General features: G+C 41.1%; 1 protein-coding gene and 1 pseudogene across 2 annotated transcripts in view; one reads left to right on the forward strand and one right to left on the reverse strand.

Moving 5' to 3' along the window:
• Positions 1 to 25,134, forward strand: part of Fry (FRY microtubule binding protein) — a 365,147-nt gene that overhangs the window by 254,999 nt on the left and 85,014 nt on the right. For both annotated transcript variants that reach the window (XM_042685416.1, XM_042685417.1), the window contains exons 28-36: positions 380 to 490; positions 3,461 to 3,615; positions 11,341 to 11,440; positions 11,636 to 11,807; positions 13,722 to 13,978; positions 14,934 to 15,080; positions 17,174 to 17,342; positions 18,614 to 18,704; positions 21,561 to 21,643. In XM_042685416.1, coding sequence (XP_042541350.1) covers positions 380 to 490; positions 3,461 to 3,615; positions 11,341 to 11,440; positions 11,636 to 11,807; positions 13,722 to 13,978; positions 14,934 to 15,080; positions 17,174 to 17,342; positions 18,614 to 18,704; positions 21,561 to 21,643 — 1,285 coding nt within the window. The remainder of the gene's footprint in view (positions 1 to 379; positions 491 to 3,460; positions 3,616 to 11,340; positions 11,441 to 11,635; positions 11,808 to 13,721; positions 13,979 to 14,933; positions 15,081 to 17,173; positions 17,343 to 18,613; positions 18,705 to 21,560; positions 21,644 to 25,134) is intronic.
• Positions 21,808 to 22,570, reverse strand: LOC122112568 (annotated as a pseudogene).

Below are 25,134 nucleotides of genomic sequence, written 5' to 3' on the forward strand. Positions count from 1 at the left end.
GGAAAATCTGTTTTTAAGAGCCACCACCAGCCAGGCACTGGTAACTCACACCTGTAATCCTATCTACTCAGGAGGCTGAGATCTGAGGATTGCGGTTCAAAGCCAGCCTAGGCAGGAAAGTCTGTGAGACTCTTATCTCAAATAAACCACCAGAAAACTGGAAGTGGCGCTGTGGCTCAAATGGTAGGGCGCTAGCCTTGAACTGAAGAGCTGAGGGACAGCATCCAAGCCCAGAGTTCAAGCCCTATGACTGACAAAAAAAAAAAAAAAAGAGCCATCACCATCTCTCAATCTGATAATTATGTTTGGTGAAGTCAGTTGTATATGGATACATGATGTTTCAGGTTTCCTCTCCATGTTTTGTTGTTTTCATTTACAGGCAATGTCAGCGGTGTTGTGTTGCGGGCCTGTTTTTGACAATGTGGGCCTTTCTCCAGATGGCTACCTCTATAAGTGGCTTGACAACATCCTGGCTTGTCAAGATTTAAGAGTAAGTAATACTTGTATACAGGGATGGGTGAGAGATCGCAAGGGGAGGGGAGAGGAGAGGGAGAAGGTGACAGGAGTGAATAAAAGCCATTATATTTTTAAGAAGAGCATAATGAAACCCAGTAAAACTGTTATAACAGGAGGGAGGTGGTTAAGAAAGATAATAAACCAAATAATGGTATCTATAATCCTGGCTACTTCAGGGGGCTGAGATCTGAGGATCACAGTTTAAAGCCAGCCTAAGCAGAAAACTCTTTATCATCAATTGACTACCAAAAAGCTGGAAGTAGAGCTTAAGTTGGTAAAGTAAAAAAAAAGCTTGGGGACAGCACCTAGGATATGAATTCAAGCCCTAGGATGGGCACAAAGAGAAAAGAGAGGAGGGGAGGGTCCTAGAAGGGGTGAAGGTATATTAGATCAAGGTATATTAGAACAAGTCTCAGTGCAGAGCACATGATTGAAAGCATGCAAGCTTTGTTCTCTATCCCCAAGTAGCATTCATCATTAAGTAATAAATAATAAAAAGATATTTTTAAAAAATGTCCTTCCACATAGCCCGTGAATCTGACAATAAATAATAATGGAAACTGGAAAATGTTTCTTACTAAAGAATAATGAAAATACTGAATGCTAAGTATGTAGCCTATAAATAAAGCTTGCTTAGAATGAAATGTACTTAATTAAATACAGAGACTAAAAACAAGGCTGATGATTATCAGTGACTAAGCATTTACCACAGGAAATTAGAAAAAGAATAATAGCACACCAAACTCAAAACAGTACAACAAAGAAAATACAAATAATAGCAGAAATTAACAAGGGTAATGAGTTTTAAAGTAATACTAAAGCCAAACGTTCAAATCGTTAAAATCTGTTAAGAATAATAAAATTCATACATCCACAGAAAATTCATGGTGGAGGGGCAATAGAAAGGGAACATCTCAGATTAAAACTGAAAGAAAATACATTACTTTCTTTGGCTGATAAACTTGAAAATGTGTATAAATAAATTCCTAGGAAAACACAACAGAAGAAGAAAAAGAAAATCTGCATGATCACATAAATAATAAATAAATTGCATCAGTAAACTGAAAGTCTTAAAGAAAGGGAATATTAAGACCAGATGGTTTCACTGATGAATTCTACCAAGCATTTAAGGAACAAATTGTACTAATTAAATACCAATTCTTTTTTTTTTTTTTTTGGGGTCCGGTCGTGGGGCCTGAACTCTGGGCCTGGGTGCTGTCCTTCAGCTCTTCAGCTCAAGGTTAGCGCTCTACCACTTGAGCCACAGTGCCACTTCCAGCTTTTTTCTTTTTGCTTATATGGTGCTGAGTAATCTAACTCAGGGCCTCAGCCATGCAAGGCAAGCGCTCTACCACTGAGCCACCTTCCCAGCCCCTTAAATACCAATTCTTAAAACACATGAAAAGGAGCAATACCCAAACTCACTTTATGGGACCAACTAACCTTGACAATCAAACTGGACAAGGATGCAACAAAAAAGAAAATGATCTCATTAATAAGCATAGATACAAAAATTATAAAATGGGAAATTAAATTCAGTGACAATTTTATTTTTATTTTTTTAAATTTTTTTTTGGTCAATCGTGGGGCTTGAACTCTGGGCTTGGGCACTGTCCCTGCGCTCTTCAGCTCAAGGCGAGCGCTCTACCACTTGAGCCACAGCACCGCTTCCAGTTTTCTAGTGGTTTATTGGAGATAAGAGTCTCATGGACTTTCCTTGTCTGGGCTGGCTTTGAACCGAGATCCTCAGATCTCAGCCTCCTGAGTAGCTAGGATTACAGGCATGAGCCACTGGTGCCCAGCTAAATTTTTTTTTTAAAGATGAAGCCAGGCACCAGTGGTTCACACCTGTAATCTAACTATTCAGGAAACTGAAGTCTGACACAAATCTGATTTCTAGCCAGTATGGCTCAAGGGGTAGAGTGATAGCTTATATTGAAAATTCTAAGCAAGATTGAAAAGCCTTGAATTCACGCCCAGTTAGATACTGGTACCAAAAAACATGACTCATGATCAACTTGGATTTAGTCAAGAATTTCAAAGTCAGCTTAACATTCATGTATCTGCCAGCTCACTAGTACATTAATCATATGAATAAAATCATCAAGGGAAAATATCATGTGATCATCTCAATAGATACAGAAAATATAGCTGATAAAATTCTTTGTTTATTCATGAGAGAAACTTGCAAAACAAAGAATATTAAAGAGTGTCCCTCAATTGATAAGAGGTATCTTTAAAAAAAAAAACACTCTGATATACATTCATCATCTATGGTCAATGTACATTATGTAAAAATTGAACCACATAATTTGAAGGTAGGGATAGGAAGGGGACTAATGGTAAAGAACAAAGGAAGGGGTGATATTGACCAAGATTCATGGTAATAATAAGCTGACATATGGAACTGTAACCTCTTTGTACAACTCCTTGATGATCATTATTTTTTTAAAAACACCCTTTAGTAAACATCACACTTAATATTTAACATTGATTATATATCATCTGAGATTAGAATGACCCAAGGAAACCCACTTTTACCACCTCTTTAAACCTTGTACTAGAGAACAGATCTTAGGCAGTGAATTCAAAATGAAAAGATGAAAAGAATTAAATTGGCACACACCCACAAAAAAAATTTTCAGAAACATTTAATATACAAATAAAAACCTGCCAAAAAAATCCTTTGCCATCTTTTCAGAGTTGAAACATGAGAATGAGTGACTCCCATATAACAGACTTAGAATCTATATGTTTTCTACATTAAAAATTTTCAGATATAACATTGCCTCTTTTTAATGAATGGCATAAAAATTAATCCCAATACTCAGTCTCCCCTTACGTTTTACTCAGTATATGTTAGCCAGAATTGATCTTATGTTTTCCCTCTCCCCTAGAACAACCTTTATTTAAATCTCAATTATTCCTTTGCCCCTATGTGCAGGTTCATCAACTTGGTTGTGAAGTGGTTGTCTTGCTGCTGGAACTTAATCCTGACCAAATAAATCTTTTTAATTGGGCCATTGACCGATGCTACACAGGGTCCTTCCAGCTTGCATCTGGGTGCTTCAAAGCCATAGCAACTGTGTGTGGAAGCAGGTATGAATTGCTGTGCCTAGTGGTGAATGGCGAGTATATGAATGATTGCAAACCAACTGATTTTTCAATTGTCTGAGCAGAGTACATGCTGTGAGAAAACAAAATGCCCCACATAGAAACTACTCATAAGTTTACAGTTACATTATTTTTTCTTGTTTGATCAGAAGAGATGAAGGAGGAGGCAACAATGCTTGATAAGAAATGTACTCATTACCTTGGCCATGTAATTGTAACCCCTCTGTAAGGTATTTTCACAATACGAAAATAAAAATAAAAAATAAATACTTAAAATGTTTGTGACAGGTGTGAATGAAAAACCACTCAGCCATCTGTAGACTACATCAATGCAGGAAATAGCCTACTGTTTAAGTCCCCTTCGTATCAAGCTAGAAAGGAAAATAAAAGGTAATGAGTTACCTTAGAGTTTATAGATGTTTATAGGTGTTGAGGATTAAATACAGGACCTCATGCAAGCCGACCTTGCTTTCTACCTCTGATCTATATAATGAATGTAGTAAAGCTGATTCAGCACTATGACCTACTAAGTGAAATAACTTCATAGCCAAGGTGAAAGAGTTAATGAAGATTCCTCAGATTTCACAAGTTGTCCCTAAGGAAGATTTGCATATTAGGAATATTTGGAAAATACAGCTGGAGCATTATTTTAACAGATTTATGTAGGCTGTGGATATTTTTTACCTTTTAATTAAATGTTGCATTTTAAACAGTTATCTTGAATTCCTAGATCAAGAGAATCAAAGGAAATTAATATAAAAAATTCCAGTCCATTATAGGTCTAGATTAATATGAACAATATCTTTGAGGGCATCTATTTTTCAATAAACATAAAATGAGCATGTTGTTTAAAAGAGACAGGCTTTTCTATAAAATGTTTACCTTTCTGGTATCACAATAGTTGTAACTTTTTATGACTAAAGCTTTTCCTATAATGTTAGTAGTGGAATTTGTGTTATGTATTTGAATCTCCATAAAAGTTACAATAGATGCCGGGTGCTGGTGGCTCATATGTGTAATCCACTTCAGACCTCCGGAGAGGGAGACAATCCATCAGGCACAGACAGTGAAAAGTGAACAAAAGAAGTTCATTTACACTATTTACACCAGAAAAGGGTCCTGCGACTACCCTGTCCTGGGCTAGATACGCAGAACCAAGAGCAGCCTCGACCACCAAACCTCCAATAGGCAGCCTTCAACCCCCCCCCCCCCCCCCCCCACACACACACACCTTTATTAGTCTGCAAACCTCCAACTCCAGACCTCCAGAGCTCCAAACCTCCAAAGGGGAAGGCTTTTCCCTTTCTGCCCTTCCTCCTCCTCTGCAGGCCTCTCTGCTCTCCACAGACCTGCCCTGCTCTGGTCCAGCAGGCTTTCCCCTCCTGCTGTCTCCCCCTCCATTCCTCCCCTCTCCTCTGTTGCTCTCCCTTCCTCCCCCAGGACTCCCAGTCTTTCCTCTCCTCTCCTCAGGACTCCCCTCTCCTCGCTCCGGACTGTGTTCCCCCTAACCTTCCCCTAACCTCTCCCCAGGCCTGGGAGCACACAGCCTACATATACCCAGATAGGCCGTGCCCCTCTCCCACTGATGGGTTCAAACCGCCATTCGTGCTCCTCCCCCAAGCTGCCCACTGTCCAATCCCAATAGGCAGCTCACCATTAGGACTTGACACCCCACCCCTCCAGTAGCACGCCCCGCCCTTTTCAGTGGCGTGCCCCACCCCTTTCGGTGGCATGACACGCCTCCAGCGCCACACCCCATGGGGCGGTGACGTCAGCCTCTCAGTGCCCTCCTCTGTCCCAGGGCCAGGTCTGAGGAGCAGTGAGGTCGCCTCTTGATGCCCCGCCCCCTCCAGTGGCTGGGCCATAGGGCCATGCTGACTACTGGGCCCTGCTGATTATTGGGACATCCCTCACCCCCCCCTTATTACATAATCCTAGCTACTCAGGTAGCTGAGGTCTGAGGATCTGAACCAGTGCATACATAGATTGGATTACACCAGGACTCCAGCAAGTTTAGAAATAAGACCAGGAGAAATGAGGGCAGAACTTATGGATCTAAACAGCCAGGCAAAAAAAGTCCCCATGAGACTCTTGTCTCCAACTAACCACTTAAAAACCAGAGCTGTGGAGCTGCGGCTCCCTGAGCAAAAAGAGCTGAGGGACAGTGCCCAGGCCCTGAATTCAAGCCCCATGACTGACAAAAAAATGTTACAACAGATGACAGTAACTGATCTGACTTTCTACGAAGTTTGATTACTTGATATAAACCTGTTTTAAAATGTTATCTATCTCTTGGACAATATGGAAATGATGCTGTTACAAATATCTCCTTAGAATATTTTAATTTCAAATATTTCAGTACTCTAAAAGTCAAAGTTTATTCACATGACCCTTAAAAGAGTCATAATCTATGTTTTGAACCCTCTGTGTTTAATACAAATAAGAATAATAAAAGTCCCCTCTTCATTCCCTTCCTCCCAATGACCTTGAACGATTGCAAGTTTATTTCATTGAATGATCATCTCATAAAATAATACACTGCACTCTTTTGACAAGTCTAGGTAACAAATAACTGCCTTACAAATATAGCAATTCAGCTTCATTTTCAGAAAATCTTAGGTCCTAGAACCCTCTGTGTTCCATGTGTTTTGTTGGTGGTGGTGGTGGTGGTGATGGTCGTGGGGTTTGAACTCTGGGCCTGAGCGCTGTCCCTCAGCTCTTCAGCTCAAGGCTAGCACTCTACCACTTGAGCTACAACACCACTTCCAGTTTTTTCTGGTGGTTTATTGGAGATAGTCACACGGATTTTCCTGCCCAGGCTGGCTTTGAACCACGATCCTCAGATCTCAGCCTCCTGAGTAGCTAGGATTACAGGAGTGAGCCACTGGCGCCCGGCCCATGTGTATGTTTTAAGGTCACATCTTCCACTATTGTTCTCTAAGATCATTTCTCACCACAAGCTCCTGGATAAACTAGACATGTCCCAAGCTAGGCTTAAGAATTCTTTGCATTTAATGTTTATTTGTGTGTGTGTGTGTGTGTGTGTGTGTGTGTGTGTGTGTGTGTGTGTGTGCGCGCGCACGCGCGCGCATGTGCATGCCAGTTGTAGGGCTTCAACCCAAGACCTGGGTGTTGTCCCTGGGTTTCTTTTTCTCAAGACTAACTTTCTACCACTTAAGCCACAGTACCACTTTCCTCTTTTTCTGAGTAGTTTATTGGAGATAAGAATCCCATGGATTTCCCTGCCCAGTCAGGCTCAAATCGCCATCTTCAGATCTCAGTCTCCTGAGGAGCTAAGATTACAAGCATAAGCCATTAGCACCAGCTGTATTTAATCATTTTCAACCTCTATTTTCAAGAGCAATTCCAGCAGTTTTCAGCTTTCACTGTTTTGGTTAGTTTTTGTCTTGGCTAAGACAAGGTATTTGCCTTATCTTAAGAAATATGTTCCTGAAAAGTTATACATAAACTGACTCATATCTGCAATTTCTCATAATCTATACAGAAATGTCTACACATCATTTCCTGAAGCAAAAAAACCCTTCTTGTAAAATAAATAATTACTTTCTCCTCTTCAAATGGGAATGATCATATACTGAATTTATTTTTTGAGAAATATGACAGTTTATAAGCAGATTTGTTTATTAAGGATCTCTTATAATTGAATTTAAAACACTTAAAAGATTGAATTTTGTGTAATACCCTTGTTAAATTCTGTTTTCTACCTTGAGTTTTAGCCGATATGACTAGCCATCTCGCATAATTGGTATCAATCCCTGCATTCATCAGACATGGCACTGGGAAAGAGTTGTTTCTCTACGTTCTTCTTTTGGGTTTCTTTAGTAGAAGCAAAGGAAGATGTATGACCTTGTACCTGTGTCTGCTGGAGAACTTAACCAGTCCATACAAAGATTGGATTACACCCTGACTCCAGCAAGTTTAGAAATAAGACCAGGAGAAATGAGGGCAGAACTTATGGAAAAACCAGCAATGTCCATTTTGAAGAATTTTGCAGAAAATATGCATGAACATTTCATTCACAATTGTGAAATGCAGTCAGGTACTGGTTGCTCACACTTGTGAGGCTAGCTGAGATCGGAGAAGAGTTTCAAAGCCTGCCCATGCAGGAAAGTCCATGAGACTCATCTCCACTTAGCCACTGAAATGCGTGAAGTAGATTTGGTTCACATAGTAGATAGAGCCACCAGCCTTTGAGAGACGGAAAAAAAAAAAGCCATGCAAAAGCATGAGGCCTTGAGTTCAAACCCCAGTACCAGCACAAAATGGAAAAAAAAAAAGTTATGAAAAGCAGCACCATGTTACAATGTAGCACAAAAGAATAGCTTACCTTTCAGGCGGTTTTAATTAAAATAACTGTTGAGCTTCTGTGCTTGTAAGCTTCCCTTTAACTGCCACTGACATCAGTATGTAACAGATAAGAACATTTCAAACAAGCCTAAAAGGCTTCCCAAGGTTATGAATCAAGATAAACATTCCACTCCTTATTAAAAAGTACAGGGCCATTTCCAGTCACTAGCTTTGCTTGCCAGAGAGGGTTCCCGCCCACCCCCCCCACTCCCCCACTTAAGTACTTAAGAATTCAACTATTTCTATTTTTACCCTGCAATATATGAAAATATGTTTAGTAGATAGTCTCAACTTCTGTTGAAGATTAAAGTTTTTATTCTTTTATGAGCTTTTGTGTTCAAGGCTCTATTACTTGAGTCACAGATCCACTTCTGGATTTTTATGCGATTAATTGGATATAAGAGTCTCTTGGGCTTTCCTGCCCAGACTGGCTTCAAACCATGATCCTGAGATCTCAGCCTCCTCGTAGTTAGCATTATAGGCCTGAACCACTGTTATCTGGGAAAGTTTTAATTTTTAATTTTTGTTGAGCTTCTTTACAGAGGTGAATTATATTATTCTTTTGTTTCTTTTGCCTTGATTTGGTATATTAGCTAATTTAAATCAAACCTAGAAAATGCATTGCTATAAGTAGACCGCCATTTTTTACAGATTTAATATCCCTGGGTGAACAAGGTAGATTCCTGGATCCCAGTATGGTACTGGCACAGCGGCTGGGGAGTTGAGTTCTAGAAGTTGACTGCTTTGGGTTCAAAGTTTGTGTTGGCCTCTAAGTCAGGTTGTGTGTTCTTGAGCAAATTACTAAATAGCTGATTCACTTGCAAAATAGTGATGATGGTAGAATAAGGCTTATACATAAAGCCCATCTCTTGGACTAAGGCCATTGACCAAGAGGCACTCTGTGAACACCAATAATATTCACTAATTATTGGAGGAAGTGATTCTCTTTACCAGTGGATACAAATCTGTTTCTCCTCAGAACTCCTCAGTCAGGCTGAGCTTAGTTGTTTCATCTTAAGGCTATTTTTTAATCCCTTGTTTCTTAATGTTTTTACATCTTTTTGAAATTTTTGTGTCATACTACCTCTCCTACTTATTTTATCATTTGATTTTATTCTGCAGGATCACAGTTGTGGTGTTTTTTGTTGTTTTTTAATATGCTTACTACCTGTGTAGAATAATAATACTGAGCATAAACCTTTCCCTTTTTAAGCCTGTTATAAACATCTAGGTATAGATGTTTTATGTACACTTGAAGGGCATAGTAAAGAATATCAAAAACAAAAATAAACAACCAGCCGGGTGCCGGTAGCTCATACCTGTAATCCTAGCGACTCAAGAGGCTAAGTATCTGAGGATCACAGTTCAAAGCCAGCCCGGGCAGGAAACTCCATGAGACTCTTACCTCCAATAAAGCACTAGAAAGCCAGAAGTGGCACTGTGGCTCAAGCAGTAGAGTGCTCGCCTTGAGTTGAAGAGCACAGGGACAGCACCCAAGCCTAGAGTTTAAGCCCCATGACGGACAAAAAATAAAATAAAATAGGGCTGGGAAAGTGGCTCAGTGGTAGAGTGCTTGACTTGTATGTAGGAGGCCCTGGGTTCGATTCCTCAGCACCACATAAGCAGAAAAAGCCAGAAGTGGCGCTGTGGCTCAAGTGGTAGAGTGCTAGCCTTGAGCTGAAGAGCTGAGGGACAGTGCCCAGGCCCAGAGTTCAGGCCCCACAACTGGCAAAAAATAAATAAATAAAATAAACGACAACAAAAAATCCCTTTCAGCCAAGGGACATCTGGGAATCAGTCTTAGCATTGGCATAGGCAGACCCCTTTGGCAAAAGACAGGGAGTTAACTCAGGAAAGTCAGCTACCAACACTATAGAACATCACATGACACCCCACAGCACCCACTATTATAGTAGTAGCTCATGACACGGCCACATCGTAGAAGTCTACACAGCTGTTAAGAAGACTGAAATGACCTCATCACATAAAAGCAAATCATCAAACAACACACAGGCAATATAATTACATTTATGGAGCCTGGGGGTGGAGCTCAATGGTAGAACATTTGTGAGGCCCTGGGTTCTTTCCCAGCATCGCAAAAATAAAATTCATGTTTAATTTCCTGTGCGTTTGGGGAAGGGTATTTAGATGCACGAATATGTATGTATACTTAGAAAAGAGACAAAACACTCACAGTGGTTGTCCTCTTTTGGGAGGGGGTGGCCAATGGGGTGGGGGGGAACAGCTGGGAGATAGGGTACTTCCATATTATCTTCCAGTCAATTCTCCACAACCAGAGTCCATGCTTCAGCCCTGGGTCTTGTTTGAATGTTTTAGAAGAAAAATGCATGCATGTATCACTAGTATCCAAACGTAAATATTTAAGTAATATTCAAAAGAAAAAAGTAGAGTCAAGCACTGGTGACTTTTACAGAAGCTGTCTTACTGCTTTGTTCTTATAATCCTTCAAAATGCTTTTCTCTTTGCCTGGAACCCTCTTTGATCTACAGCCACCATAGTCTGCCAGCACTTCAAAACTTGATTTCTTTATTTCCTTCTAAGAAAAGCCTTCCCAAGCCTATATCTGTTGGGGTTCTTGTCACCTGTTATGGATACTCCTTCTAGAACATTCACTCAAACCACACTGCTCCTTTGTTTCCCTTAACCAAACTGGAAGCCAGTCCTACTAATTTAGACATCTATATTTCACACATGGTTCATAATGACTGTTTTTTCATAAATGTATATGGATCAGTCCCAGCTATTCAGGAGGCTGAGACCTGAGGATCACAGTTTGAAGCCAGCTTGGGCAGAAAAGTCCATAAGACACCTTATTTCCAATGAACCAGCTCCCCCTCCCCCCAAAAAAGCCAGAAGTAGGTACGTGTGGCTCAAGTGGTAGAGCACCAGCCTTGAGCAAAAAAAAGATTGTATAGTTCTTCTGAGTTCAAGCTCTAGTATTGGCACTACATGAATGAATGAATGAATAAATAGGTCAGATGAAATCATCAATTCTATGAATTACTGAGAAATGCAGCATAAATTCTCTTTCCTGTCTTCTTATTTGTGTTTAGTTTTCATTAAAAATCTATTTGCATTAGATTGATTTTTGTGTTCTTCTACTGTGGCATTATAGTATTCTACTTTAAACAAAAAATTGGTTTTTTTTTTCATTTCTTGTGGAGAGTGAGAGAGAGAAATGGGCAAAGGGCATAAAAATGTTACTAGCAAGCGGCCAGGGTCAGCGTGTCATCTAAAGTTGCGAGAAGTAATAATCTATCACCATTGCTAGCACACCATCTTATAAAGTATGCTGGTGTTTCTCTTTTCTTTTTCTTTTAGGAACTATCCCTTCGACATAGTCACACTGTTAAACCTTGTTCTCTTCAAGGCCTCTGACACCAACAGAGAAATCTATGAAATCGCCATGCAGCTCATGCAGGCACGTATGACTTATAGTCATGGACATTTTCCATCCTGAGTGCTGAATCCATTTGTTTGTATCTGCATATCATGAGTGAATACATGCCGAGTGAGAAGAGAAATCTATACCACTTCTCTTCTTCATGTGTCTACCCCTCGCCCTTTGACCCTACCCAGTTATGGTTTTTTCACACAGTGTCCTACCTCTCTGTAGATCCTTGAAGCAAAGCTTTTTGTATACTCGAAGAAAGTTGCGGAGCAAAGGCCTGGCAGTATTCTGTATGGAACTCACGGCCCACTGCCTCCTCTCTACAGTGTGTCCCTGGCCCTCCTGTCCTGTGAACTGGCCAGGATGTACCCCGAGCTCACGCTCCCTCTCTTCTCAGGTACAGTGCTATTGTCAACAGTGACGTATGTGATTGTTTCTTCTGCTCTAAATTCCAACATAGGTTGCTAAATTGGTGTATCACAATCGTTGTGGCCTAAATCCAGTTACAAATGAAAGTCAATTCTAGTTGTATTTTAAATGTCAATTAAAAATTGATTATGTTACTCTAAGGTTACACATACAACAAATACAAAGATGGCTAGATTCACACAAATATACATTATATTTACATTGTATATTTACATTTTAATTGCTCAAAGGGATTAAATATGGCAGTATAACTTAGAATGTCTATGCTGGCTTATATAATAGCAGGGAATTGTTCGGTGATGGTTGTTATGGTGGTGATGATGTTTTGCAGCTTATATGTTGCCTACAATGGAATTCTTGGCCCATTTTTAAAACAATCTTCATGAGTAACTTTTGTTAGTTAAATTCTTTCCCTAGCATGTGTATTCCCTTACTGAAAGGCAGATTGTAGTCTCTTCATTTCCCTATCTCTGTACCCCTGACCCAACCCATCCTCTACATTGCAATTCAGCCTGTATGCTAACCCAAGTTGATACAGTGTCTCTCTATAAATACTTCCCTGCCCCATTGCCCTAAAATATTTTTTAACCATAATAGCTTCCACTTAATAAGCTTTTTGACACATACCAGACTCCTGTCTAAACCCTTTATGTGTATGCTATTTCTCATCTACTCTTTTCAACTTCCATGTGGTTTAAGGGTTACACACAGAGCCTGCCCCCCCTCACCCTGCATTTCACTAGCTGTTTAGCCTTGAGCAGATCACAGAAACTCTAAATTCTATTTCCTTATCTATAATAATGAGAACCACCACAGAGGGATTAAGGATGACAATGAGCTAATTAAGCAAGGTGTTGACCTAGTCTTAGCATGCAGTTACTACAATCCACCACCACCATTATTACTATCAACACCACCATCACCACCACTACCAACATCATCACCAACACCATTACCACATCACCATTTCCACCATTATCACCATGGTCCTTACCACAAGGACTACCACCATCCCCACCATTACCAATATCACCATTAATCTCAGCACTAACACCATCACCATTATCACTATTACCACCATTGTCACTACTATCACCACTACCACCACCATCATCACTAATACCATTATCAGTACCACTGTATTTCTACCATTACCAACAACATGCTATATCACCACTACCACCACCACCATTGTCACCAATACCAACACTAGTATCATCCCTAGTTTACAAATGAGAAACTGATGCTTAGAGTTGTTAAATAATTTGTTCAAGACAAGACAGAAAGTAATTAAGCCAAAATTAAATGTAGTTCTTTCTCCAAAGCCAGTGTTATAAGATTGGAACTTCTGAATTTATTTTTAAAGTCCTTCTTTTCTTATTCTTTTCATCCACAAACCCTCTACTCCAGTCCCATCTGACCAGGCCCTCTTGTAATCCTTGCTTCTATATATGACTGCATAGTCCTCTGCTGGGACTGATTTCCTTCCTCCTCCTCCTGACTCTAACCTTCCTAAAGATCTTATTGAAAATCTGCCTCTGATGGATGGCCCTTACTGTATATCTGAGCCAGAATTAGTCACATAGTATCTGAAACAATAGAGAGAGACGTAAGAAAGCCTTTTTATAAAAGTAAACTAATAGCTGAGCCTGCTGGTGGCTCATGAGTGTAATCCTAGCTACTCAGGAGGCTGAGATCTGAGGACCATTTGGAAATACAAATCCCATGAGCTTTTCTGACTGGGCTGGCTTCAAACCACAAACCTCCCATCTCAGCCTCCTGAGTAGCTAGGATTACCAGCATGAGCCACCAGTGCCAGGATTGTTATTTTCTTTTGATCAAATAACAACCTATGACTCTCTGTTGCTGCCATTCTCTTTAGAGGTGAGCCAGCGATTCCCCACCACACATCCAAATGGGCGTCAGATCATGCTCACCTACCTGCTACCCTGGCTACACAACATCGAACTGGTGGACAGCAGGCTCCTCCTCCCTGGCTCAAGCCCTAACAGCCCAGAGGATGAAGTGAAGGACCGGGAAGGAGACGTAACAGCCTCTCATGGACTGAAGGGCAGTGGCTGGGGCTCTCCAGAAGCCACGTCACTGGTCCTGAATAACCTCATGTACATGACAGCCAAGGTAACCATGACAAGCACCGCTCCATCAGCAGAAAAACACTGGGACTGAATCCATGTTGCAAACCCAGGGACAATGGTGTTTATCACAAAGTCACACGGATAGGCATAGACGGATGGCTGCACAGCAGTGTACAAATAGTAAATGTGTGTGTGTGTGTGTGTGTGTGTGTGTGTGTGTGTGTGTGTGTTCGTACTAGAACTCAAACTCACAGCCTGTCTTAGCTTTCTCATTCACAGTTGGTCCTTTACCACTTGAGCCACAGCTCCACTTCTGGTATTTTGTTTCAATATTGGTAGTAGGAGTTATATGGACTTTTCTGCCTGGGCTAGCTTTCTAACTGTGATCCTCAGATCTCAAACTCCTGAATAGCTTGGATTAGAGGTGTGAGCCACCAGCACCAGATTTGCTATTACTAAATCTTAACTTTGAAAGGGTTATGATGAGGGCTGGAGGTTGGCTTAAATAGTAGACAGCCTGCTAAGCAAATGTGAAGCCCAAGTAATATGCGCACGCATGCGTACGCATGCTCACACACACACACACACACACAGTTATGGTAAGAGTGGGAAATGAAGCTCCATGGCTGAGCATTTACCTAGTATACACAGAGTCCCTGGGTTCAATCCCAGACTTGCTTCAATCCCCAGGACCTCCAGGGGGGATAAAATAATTTGATGAATGCAAACTTGATGCTATATGTATTTTAATCACAAGTGGAAAAATAGAAGATAATAAGCCTAACATTAAAAAAAACATGCATGGGTATTGATGTGCATGTCACCTCGTTATCCCCTGAAAAATGGCACATGTCTAATAAATGACCACATTATCCCCTTCTTGTAATTTGGAGATGGCCACAAGCTCCAAAAGTGCTCTCCCTCAGACAGCTTTTGCATCATTGCGCCCTTCATGCGTATCATGGGAGCCCAGTTTCATTTCTGTTTGCTTGTTTTAGTATGGAGATGAAGTTCCTGGACCAGAAATGGAAAATGCGTGGAATGCATTAGCCAACAATGAGAAATGGAGCAACAACCTAAGGATCACCCTGCAGTTCCTGATCAGCCTGTGTGGGGTTAGCAGTGACACCGTCCTCCTACCCTATGTGAGTGGCTCACACCTGTAATCCTTGCTACTCAGGAGCCTCAGATCTGAGGTTTGTGGTTCAAAGCCAGTTTGGGCAGGAAAGTCCATGAGAGTTATTTCCCATGAATCACCAGAAAACGGGAAATGGTGCTGTGGCTCAGAGTGGTAGTCTTTAGCAAAAAAAGCTCAGGGATAGTATCCACATTCTGAGTTCAAGCCCCAGGACATTTTTGCATGCATGTATGCATACATACATACATACATACATACATACATATATACAATAAAAATAAAAGGTTCCCTCTATCTGCAAGACTAAACTATGGATGCTTGTAACAACTTTTGTCTTCTTCCAATATACTATGAAGTATAGGAACCTACTCAGATGGGGTGAGTAAACATTAGTGCCAATATATAATAAATACCAGGGGAAATATCACATTATTGCTAATAAAAATGTGTCTGAGCTGCATTATGGTGCTACATGACTGTAATTCTAGCTATTCAGAAGACTGAGATCTGGAGGATCACATTTAGAGACCAACCTAGGCAGAAAAATGACTCCATCACCAGTTAACCAGCAAAATACCAGGCTGGAGGTATAGATTAAGAAAACAAACTGAATGAGGGGAGAGGCCCTGAATTCAAACCCTTATACCAATGCCCCAAAAGTGTCTGGTTTACTTCTTGATGTTTTTAAAACAGAACAAAAAATACAGAGAATCCACCAAAAAGGTAGAAGGAGAGCTTTGGCTCAAGTGGTAGAGTAATAGCCTGGAACACAAAAGCTAAGGGACAGGACCGACAATGTGACATAGTGGTAGAGTGCTTGCCTAGCATGTATGACGCCCTGGGTTCAATTACTCAGTACCACATAAACAGAAAAAGCCAGAAGTAGTAGTGTGTCCCAAGTGGTAGAGTGCTAGCCTTGAGCAAAAGAAGCTCAGGGACAGTGCCCATGCCCTGAGTTCAATCAAGCCTCAGGACAAGCACAAAAAAAATTAATATATAAAGGGAAGAACTAAGCAGAGACATTATATTTAAAGATATAAAATCATGAGAATAACAGCATTTTAAAGGTGCAAACTCACTCGGTATTTCTATGTGGCTGTTTTTGTGGGTGCTTTGAGCCACATAAGACCTATCCCAACACACAGCTCATGTTGAGCCATCAAGAACAATAATCCAATTATTTTTAATTTTTTGAATTTTTAAAATAAACTGGGTGCCAGTAGCTCATGCCTACAATCCTAGCTACTCAGCAGGCTGAGATCTGAGGATCAGGTTCAAACACCCTTGCAAGAAAGTTCATGAGGTTCTTATCTCCAGTTAACCACCAGAAAAGCTGGAAGTGGAGCTATGGCTCAAGTGGTAGAGCACCAGCCTTGAGTGAAAAAGTCAGGGACGGAACACTGCCCTGAGTCTAAGCCCTAGGACCAGCACAATGTTTTTCTTAAATAGCTATGTCTCATTTCTAATGGAGAAGAAGAAAGAAAGGCAATAGGTTCCTTTTTAAACAAAAGCAGCTAGCAAGGTTTATCTCAGGGTTCTTATCAGTAAAATTCTTTCTGAAAACAAGACATGTTTGTTGTTAATTTGTATTGTTATCATAAAGGTGTATACAGAGGGGTTGCGGTTACAGAAGCCAGGTAATGAGCACATTTCTTTTTTCACTAGCTCTCTCCCACTTTTTCCCTCCCATTCTCGCCCATAAATTGCACCGTTCATTTTCAACATAGTGTACAGTGAGTACCATTGTTGCATTTTCACCCTTTGTCCCTCCATTGTGTTTTTGTTTTTGTTTTTAGACAGTGTCTGGCTCTGTCTCTCAGGTTGACTTCAATCTTACAATCCTCTTACCTCAGCCCTGGAGTCCTGGGATTATAGGCATGATCCATCATGCCCAGCTAAGACCCATCCTTTCATGACAGGCTTTTGGGTTAGTTGGAATCAATGTGCCTCAGGGGTAACTTTCTACAATTAAACCATTAGAAAAATGGGAAGGCATGTCTGACCGGGATGACCCAGGAAGATGACATGTTTTCTAAAGTCCCGGCTTCCAGCCCAGCAGGACAAGGCTCTGGAGAGTATCCCTGTTTGTTTTCTTCCCAGATTAAGAAGGTGGCGATATACTTGTGCCGTAACAACACCATTCAGACCATGGAGGAGCTTCTCTTCGAGCTGCAGCAGACAGAGCCAGTGAACCCCATCGTCCAGCACTGTGACAACCCGCCCTTCTACCGCTTCACCGCCAGCAGCAAGACCTCCGCAGCCGCTTCCGGTACAGAATAGAACGCTGAAAACTATGTGTCTGTTGCTTTTTTCTTATTGCTGTGGATCCATGCACTTAAAAGATGGCTTTGACAGCCCCGACTGGAAAGTCCGTCAAACTCTTATCTCCAATTAACCACCAGAAAACAGCAAGTGGTTCTGTGGCTCACATGGTAGAGGGCTAGCCTTGGGCTGAAGAGCTCAAGGACAGCACCCAAGTCCAGAGTTCAAGCCCCACAACCAACAACAACAACAAAAAAGATGGCTTTGAGAGATGCTGCCTCAGACTCTTCTGACATTATTAGATTAATGGAATGACTTTGTAAGGATGACAAAGAATCAGTGAAAGAACCAAGAAACAAAAAAAGCAACAAAGTGTAGCTCCCATGCCATGGACTTCTTTTACTTTAGAAGGGAAGGAAGGAGGGGAGGGAAGGAGAATGGAGATGAAAGGAAGGGGGGGGGAGGAAAAAGGAGGACAGGGAAGAGGAGGAGAGGGAAGGGGAAAGGGAAGGAAAGGAAGGAGGAGATCAGAGAAGAAGGGAAAAAAGGAGGGATGGAGAGGAAGTACGGAAGAGGGAAGGAATGCTAAGAGATGAGGGAAGAAAAATAAGGGAGAGGAGGAGAGGAAAGAAGAGAGAAAGGGAGGGGAGAGGAATAGAGGAGAGTAAAGGAGAAGTGGGAAGAGAGAAAGAGGGAAAAGAAAGGGAGAAGAGAGAAAGGAAGGAATGTGATGAGGTAAACCCAACAGTAAGACTGGCCACTAGTTTAAGTTCAAGCCTGTAATGCTAGCTACTCAGGAGGCTGAGATGAGGATCCTAATTTGATGCCAACCCAAGGCAGAAAAGTCAATTCAACTCTTATCTCTAGTGAACCAGCAAAAAGTTAGAAGTGGAGATGTGGCTCAAGCGGTAGAGTGTCAGCCTTGAGCAGAAAAAGCTAATAAGCAAGAAAATGCTCAAAGCCTTTAGTTCACACACACACACACACACACACACACACACACACACACACACACAGAGAGAGAAAGAGAGAAAAGCATGTAAGATGTTGTAGCTTCACCTTTTACAAGGGAGTTAAGGAACTTAGTATGGCCATCACAGATGACTAAAATTCTCCTGTTTCAGTGCTGTAGACTTGTAAGATTGTTTAGAATGTTTGAGATTGTACAGAAGATGTAAAGACTCTCAAACATGGGCTTTGACAGGAAATCCTCTCCTAAAACAACTTGAGGCTTGAGCTTGACCTCTCCCGTGCATTTTTCTCTAATCCGCTCCTCAGGGACGACCTCCAGCAGCAACACAGTGGTCGCCGGCCAGGACAGTTTCCCAGATGCTGAGGAGAGCAAGATTCTGAAAGAATCTGACGAAAGGTGGGTGTGCATTCACTATTCAGAATGACTTTCAGCAGTTAGCCTCTACAAACGAGGAACAGATACAAGTTTATGGTATTTCCTACATTTCCCACACACACCAAAATCTTTCTTTATTCTTAGCAACATAGGCAGGCTTTCCCCCTGTATCCTGTACATCACAGACTCACATATGTGATCCTAGCTACTCAGGAGGCTGAGATCTGAGGATCCTGATTCAAAGGCAGCCTGTGTAGACAAATTCAAGAGACTCTTATCTCCACGTAACCAGCAAAAAGGCAGAAGTGAAAGGGTGTCTAAAGTAATAAAGGCCTGTCAAAGCCAAACAAGAGAACAAGGCTCTGAGTCCAACTTCCAGAATTAACCTGGAGATATATATACATATATACATATATAGTATACATAAAACATACATATATATGTCATTCCTTTTTCTGTGATTGGCACAGACCATTTTGAATTAAAGGGAAATTGACATGTGAAATGGTTACATCTCATTACTGAATGATTTCTTAGAGTAATTGCCTTGATGTGGGATTAGCTTTTTCTTACAGTCTCTTTACATGGATCCCAAAAGGGAAAGGGAAGAATGGCCATCTGCTTTCTAGTTCCTGCCTCCTTGCCTCCAGTGCATGGGTAACCACAGGGGTGATGGAGCTCTCCCCTCCTGCCAATCTCCAGATGTGGAGTTCTTTCCCCAATCTGCTTTCCTCCCTTTCTGAATGTCTGGGCTTAGCGTGCACTGTTTATAACATTACTTTATCAGAAGAATATGATTAAGAAACGTCTCCGGAGGGTAATGGGTATATTGCTTTTCTAATCTCAGAATCAGACCACTGTGTGGTCTGAGTTATAAGAAATTAAGCAGATGACCCAAATATTCTGTTATATGCATTCACAAAGTCATAACCCCAAATGATACGACACTGAGGAATATTTGTACGCACTGGATATGCAGCAGTGTCTGCAGCAGAAAAGTAGGCTTTCATAAACATCCAGGAAGCAAACATAACCAAAGCCAGCCTGTGCCAGTGGCTCACACATGTAATCATAGCTACTCAGGAGGCTGAGATCTAAGAATCCAAATTTGAAGCCTGCTTGGACAGCAAAGTCCTTGAGACTCCAATTAACCACCAAAAAGCCAGAAGCAGAGTTGTGTCTAAATTTGTAGTGCAGTAGTCTTGAGCAAAAAAGCTAAGGAAGAAAACCCAGGTATAGCTTTAAGCCCCAGTCCCAGTCTCCCTCCCCCCCCCCACCCCCACACCATTATAGCTGATTACACTTCTATAGTTCACTACTGATGTTGTATTGTAAGATCATAAGTGCAGGACAAGGTAGCATCAAAGAGGTACATGTCCAATACATTTTCCTGAAGCCTTTTTCTACAAATCCTCATGAGGACAGCTACATCTGCATCTCCCAATAAGGTGCTGGTCTGTTAAACACTGACAGAACACCCAACAAGAATTTAGAAGGACACATCTGTTTTCTCATATTTGTGTGTGTGTGTGTGTGTGTGTGTGTGTGTGTGTGTGTATCTGTCTGTCTGTGTCTGTGTTTGTGCATATCTGTGTGTTAGTACTGGTCTTAAGCCTAGGACCTCAAGCTCTCAAGGATTGGTACTCTGCTTTACTTCTGCTTCTGGCTTTTTTCTGATTAATTGAAAATAAGAGTTTATAAGAATTGTCTGCTCTGGCTGGCTTTGAACCATGATCTTTATATCTCAGCCCTCCTGAATAGCTAGGATTATAAGCATTAGCCACTGGCACCTGGGAAGGTTTCTGATCATTTTAGTTCTTTGACGTGGCTACATACATTAAGTGGATTGATTATATAAAATATTTTATATAAAATAAATACCTGTATATGTATACTGTGCATGGGATAGCTCAATGGTAGGATGGATGCCGGGCATATGTGAGGCCCTGGATTCCATCCCTAGCACCACAAAAATAAAAATAAACAAGCACATATCCCCTGAACCACACCCTTTGTCCCACCGTGCAGGTCTTGGGCGAATAACATGTTATCACTGGTCAAGTTGTTTAATCTTCCTCAGCCTTGAGTAAAATAATATTTAACTCAAACTTTAGGAGATGAAATGGAATGATGCAGGAGGAGTTACTATACCATATGCCACAAGGGAGACAAACACAAGTCACTTCAATCATGTGATTTATTCTGTTACGCTCCACCTAGTGGCTTCTCCTGAAAGTTCTCAGACAATTTTAATTTAACCACAAACTGGACATAGTCTAAGACGTGTTATAAAATTATCTTGAGTCAGGCACTGGTAGTTTGTTCCTAGAAGATGTGAGGACTGTGGTTCAAAGCCAACCTGGCCAAGAAAGTCCTTGAGACTGTTATCTCCAATTAATCAGTAGAAAGCAGCAAGTAAAGCTGTGGCTCAAGTGGTAAGACACCAACCTTGAGTGAAAAAGTCAAATGAGAGCACAAGGTTTTGAGTTCAAGACATATTACACACACACACACACAAACTTATTTTGTCCATTTCCAACTCTATCCATTATTTGTTCATTCAGCAAATGTTTATTGGCCATGTGCCATGTGCTATGAATAAAAGAATACTATTATTGAGCATCATGCATATTTTCTTTCCAAAGCAAATGTCCTAATTTTCTAGTTCAATTAAACTGATGTTAGCCTTAATATTACTGTCTTTTCAAGGTTTATCCTTTTGCCAGTGTGGGGGATAATTGTTACAATACTCTTTCAAGAAAGCATCGCCCTTTGAACTAGCTGCCAAACAATCACCCACTAACAGTACTGCCTGTGAGCAGCTGCGTGTATACCTCCACATTCCTGTTGTGTGACTGTTGTTTCTCGTGTTTGAAGGTTTAGCAATGTCATCCGAGCACACACGCGCCTTGAGTCACGATACAGCAACAGCTCAGGAGGATCATACGATGAGGACAAAAGTAAGTAGCAACAGGTTCTGGGCTTTCAGAGGGAATGCATGTGCATGGAGAAGGAGAAACGCATTATTTTGATTCTTAGTCTGATTGCTACAAAGGGTTTACAAATCAAATCATTAAGGCATTATTCACCTCTGAAGTGCACGTGGCATCTCTGTTTTTGACAATTAAGGTCTTATTCATTTGTTATTTATAGACTCTTATTTTTGACTGGACTCAGACTTAGAAGTAGAAGCTCTCAGAGAGGACAGCCTTCATCTCTTGGCAATCTGTTCCTGCTGTTTTTCTTTGGCTTCCTTCATTTTCTTAGCCAAAAGCTTGCATATTCTGCAGCTTCCTCCTCATTTTTCTTAGTGCGTTGTTTCTTCAGAGCAATAAAGTGGCGTTTGTGTTGCAGGACATATGGAGTCACAAGATGCTGAACCTTGGGTGTGTTGGTCATGGGTTTTTTCAAACAACATATTGGCAGACATCATCTTCTTTAGAGAGATTGCAGATTCTGCTAGCCCATTTGGGTCCAGATGGTGGGGTACAGTAGTATCTGTCAGTCCAGGAATATATTTTTCTCCTTTTTTTTTTTTTTTTTTTTACAATAACCAAGTTGAGAACACTCAGATTGGCATCCACAATGCAACCCCCAACAGATTCGCGTTTTTTTCTTTGTCCCTTGCTCAGTAGCAAGTGAACTCAGCCATAAGTCAAAACACCTCCTTCATGGGAAAACCTTGTTCGTCGTTCCCACCACTGATTCGGACCACATAACCCTTCCATTCTTCACCCTGAGCATCAGAGGCAACTTCTGTGGCCATAGGCTTCTCATAGAAAGTACAGAGTTTGCGTTCATCATCTACTTCAATGAGTTTCTGACAGCCAGAGGCTGGGAAGGAGATGTTCAGCTTCATGTTGAAGCAGCTGCTCATGTGGGAGGCACCATGGGGGGGGGGGGGGGGAGAGGATAAGACAACACATGGCATCTTAAATGTAAAAAAAGAAAAAGCATCAATCACAGGTGGTTCATAACTATAATCCTAGTTACTCAGGAGGCCAGAGCCAAGGTCCAAAGCCAGCGACAGAAAAAAAGTTCATGAGATTCCATCTCCAAGTTATCCAGTACAAAGGAAGGCTAGAAGCTTGGTTTAAGCAGTAGAGCACCAGCTGTGCACAAGAGAGCCTAGAGAGAAAAGGAGTCCTTGAGCTCAAGCCCCGGTACTGACAATTAATAAATAAGCAAACCAAAGAATGCAAATCAAAAGTTAACTGTTATATAATCTCATATTTTATATTTGTGGCACTTTCTATGGTGATTCAGAGTTGGGGAAAGACGAATAAGAAATTGTCCCACTGGAAAAAAATCATTGCAGTTCAACTCTCAACTTTTAGCCATGCCCCAAACCCCCTTTATTGATTTTGTGTAAAATCTAGACAACTGTCAATATAGAGCCTGGGTAGAGGGCTAATTGGTCACAAGTTACAGAAATTCTGGAACTAAAGAACACTCCCAGTATGCTAGTGAAACCAGTAAACTATCTGGTGGGATTTATTTTGGTAAAAACTGTTAAGTATGAATATATTTTGAGTTGGAGTCATTTTGTATGTCAGTGTGCAAGGTCTCTGTGGTTGCCTTTTAAATATTTTTGTGTATTCAGAGCCTTGAATTCAAGCTTGTTTCTCTTGCTTATGGCTGGTGCTCTACCACTTGAGTCATGCCTCCAGTCTGGCATTTTACTGTTTAACTGGAGATGGAGTCTCGCAGGTTTTTCTTCAAACAGCAATCCTCCAGCTTACAGCCTCGTGAGTTTTTAGGATTATAGGTGTGAGCCACTTGTAACCAGTTTCAATTGTTCTGTTTTTATGGGAAGTTTGCTGTGTCAGATCAGAGCAGAGTTCTTCCTGTGACACCACATTTTAGATGCCCTGCTCTCCCTCCTAATGGTATTCTTGGTTCTCTGAAATTCTTATAGAAGGAATGTTTAAATATCCATATATGATTGTCATTCTCATAGGTTCCATTTCTCCTGTCCCTAAAAAATTGTGCTAGGACTGTATGACTCAAGTGGTAGAGGGGCTGCCAAATAAGTTCAGACTCCAGTGCTGCCAAAAAAATACAAGCAAAACTGTGTACTGGAACTCATCAATGGGAAGTAAAAAGCCATGTGTATTTATCTCTTTTCTTTGCCAAAAACTGAAGAAAGGACCAAATTTTACAGATGAATGACGGGTTGCACTTGAGAAATAGAAAGTTGTTGGTTCCAAAGAAATCTGGTTTCTATGGCAATAGTTACCCAAAATGTAGGGACATGAAAATTGAATTGTGAAGATGTTAAACTGCCTAGTACTGATTTCCCCCAGGATGTCTGGTGTGGTGTGACAATGTCTGCCAGGCTGTGGTGGTGAGGATGACACAGAGGAAAACTGCTGTTCTTTGGCCAGTTGCTTCCTTAAAGTGTACCTTGGTGTTCTGCATACAGGACATAGACTTGGGTAGAAATACCATATTTGGAAATACCAAACATTTTGAAAAAACATCTTTAGTCGGGTATGGTGGCTCAAGCCTGTAATCTTGGCTACTTGAGAGGGGAACATGGGAGAATCACAGTTCCAGACCAGCTCAGGAGAAAAAAAAAGTTCTCAGGACTCCACGTTAACCAATGAATGGTGGGGTTCAGTAGCACACCCCCTCATCCCAGCTACAGGGGAAGCACAAGTAGGAACACTGCAGTCCAGGCCAGCCCTGAAAATAGAGGGTCTGAAAAGGGGAATCGATTTTTTATATATTTATGCATTAGGTGACGGGACTTTTAAAGGTTTGAATTTATTAGGACATAAACTAAACAGTGCTCTAGGGAACAGTTGATCGCAATCTAAGAAAAGTTAACCCTTGGGAATTACGAGAAGCTAAACAGTGCAACTAAAACATTTGTTAGTTTTGTGTTTTGAGAGCAGTTTTATGTATAAATTATCTTTTTTTTTTAAATTGCTGGTCCTGGGGCTTGAACTCTGGTCCTGGGCACTGTCCCTAAGCTCCTTTTGCTCAAGTCTAGCACTCTACCACTTGAGCTACGGCACCACTTAGAGCTTTTTTCTGTGATTAACTGGAGATTAGAGTCTCGTGGATTTTCTTGCCCGGGCTGGCTTCAAACTGCTATCCTCAGATCTTAGCCTCCTAAGTAGCTAGGATTACAGGCATGAGCCCAGCTCAAATATTTATACTTAACTAAATGTAAGGTATGAATTATTACATATTTAACTATTCTTGCCCTGCCTAAAAAAATAAATAAGTGGCAAGGAGCTGAAGGTGGCAGGCTCAAATGGTAGAGTACCTGCCTAGTAAGCATAAGGCCTTGAGTTCAACACCTCAAAAAACAAAGTAACCTTTAGAGTCCTCTGGCATTGAAGCCTCAAATTCTTTAATTTGTGAAAGTAGAGAATTTGAGAAGATAATTACAAGAAAATGATGCATTAATTATGTCATTATAGAAGACCTTCATACTGAC

This window comes from Dipodomys spectabilis, unplaced genomic scaffold, assembly GCF_019054845.1.
Source record: "Dipodomys spectabilis isolate Male_0828 unplaced genomic scaffold, ASM1905484v1 ptg000095l, whole genome shotgun sequence".
Taxonomy (NCBI): domain Eukaryota; kingdom Metazoa; phylum Chordata; class Mammalia; order Rodentia; family Heteromyidae; genus Dipodomys; species Dipodomys spectabilis.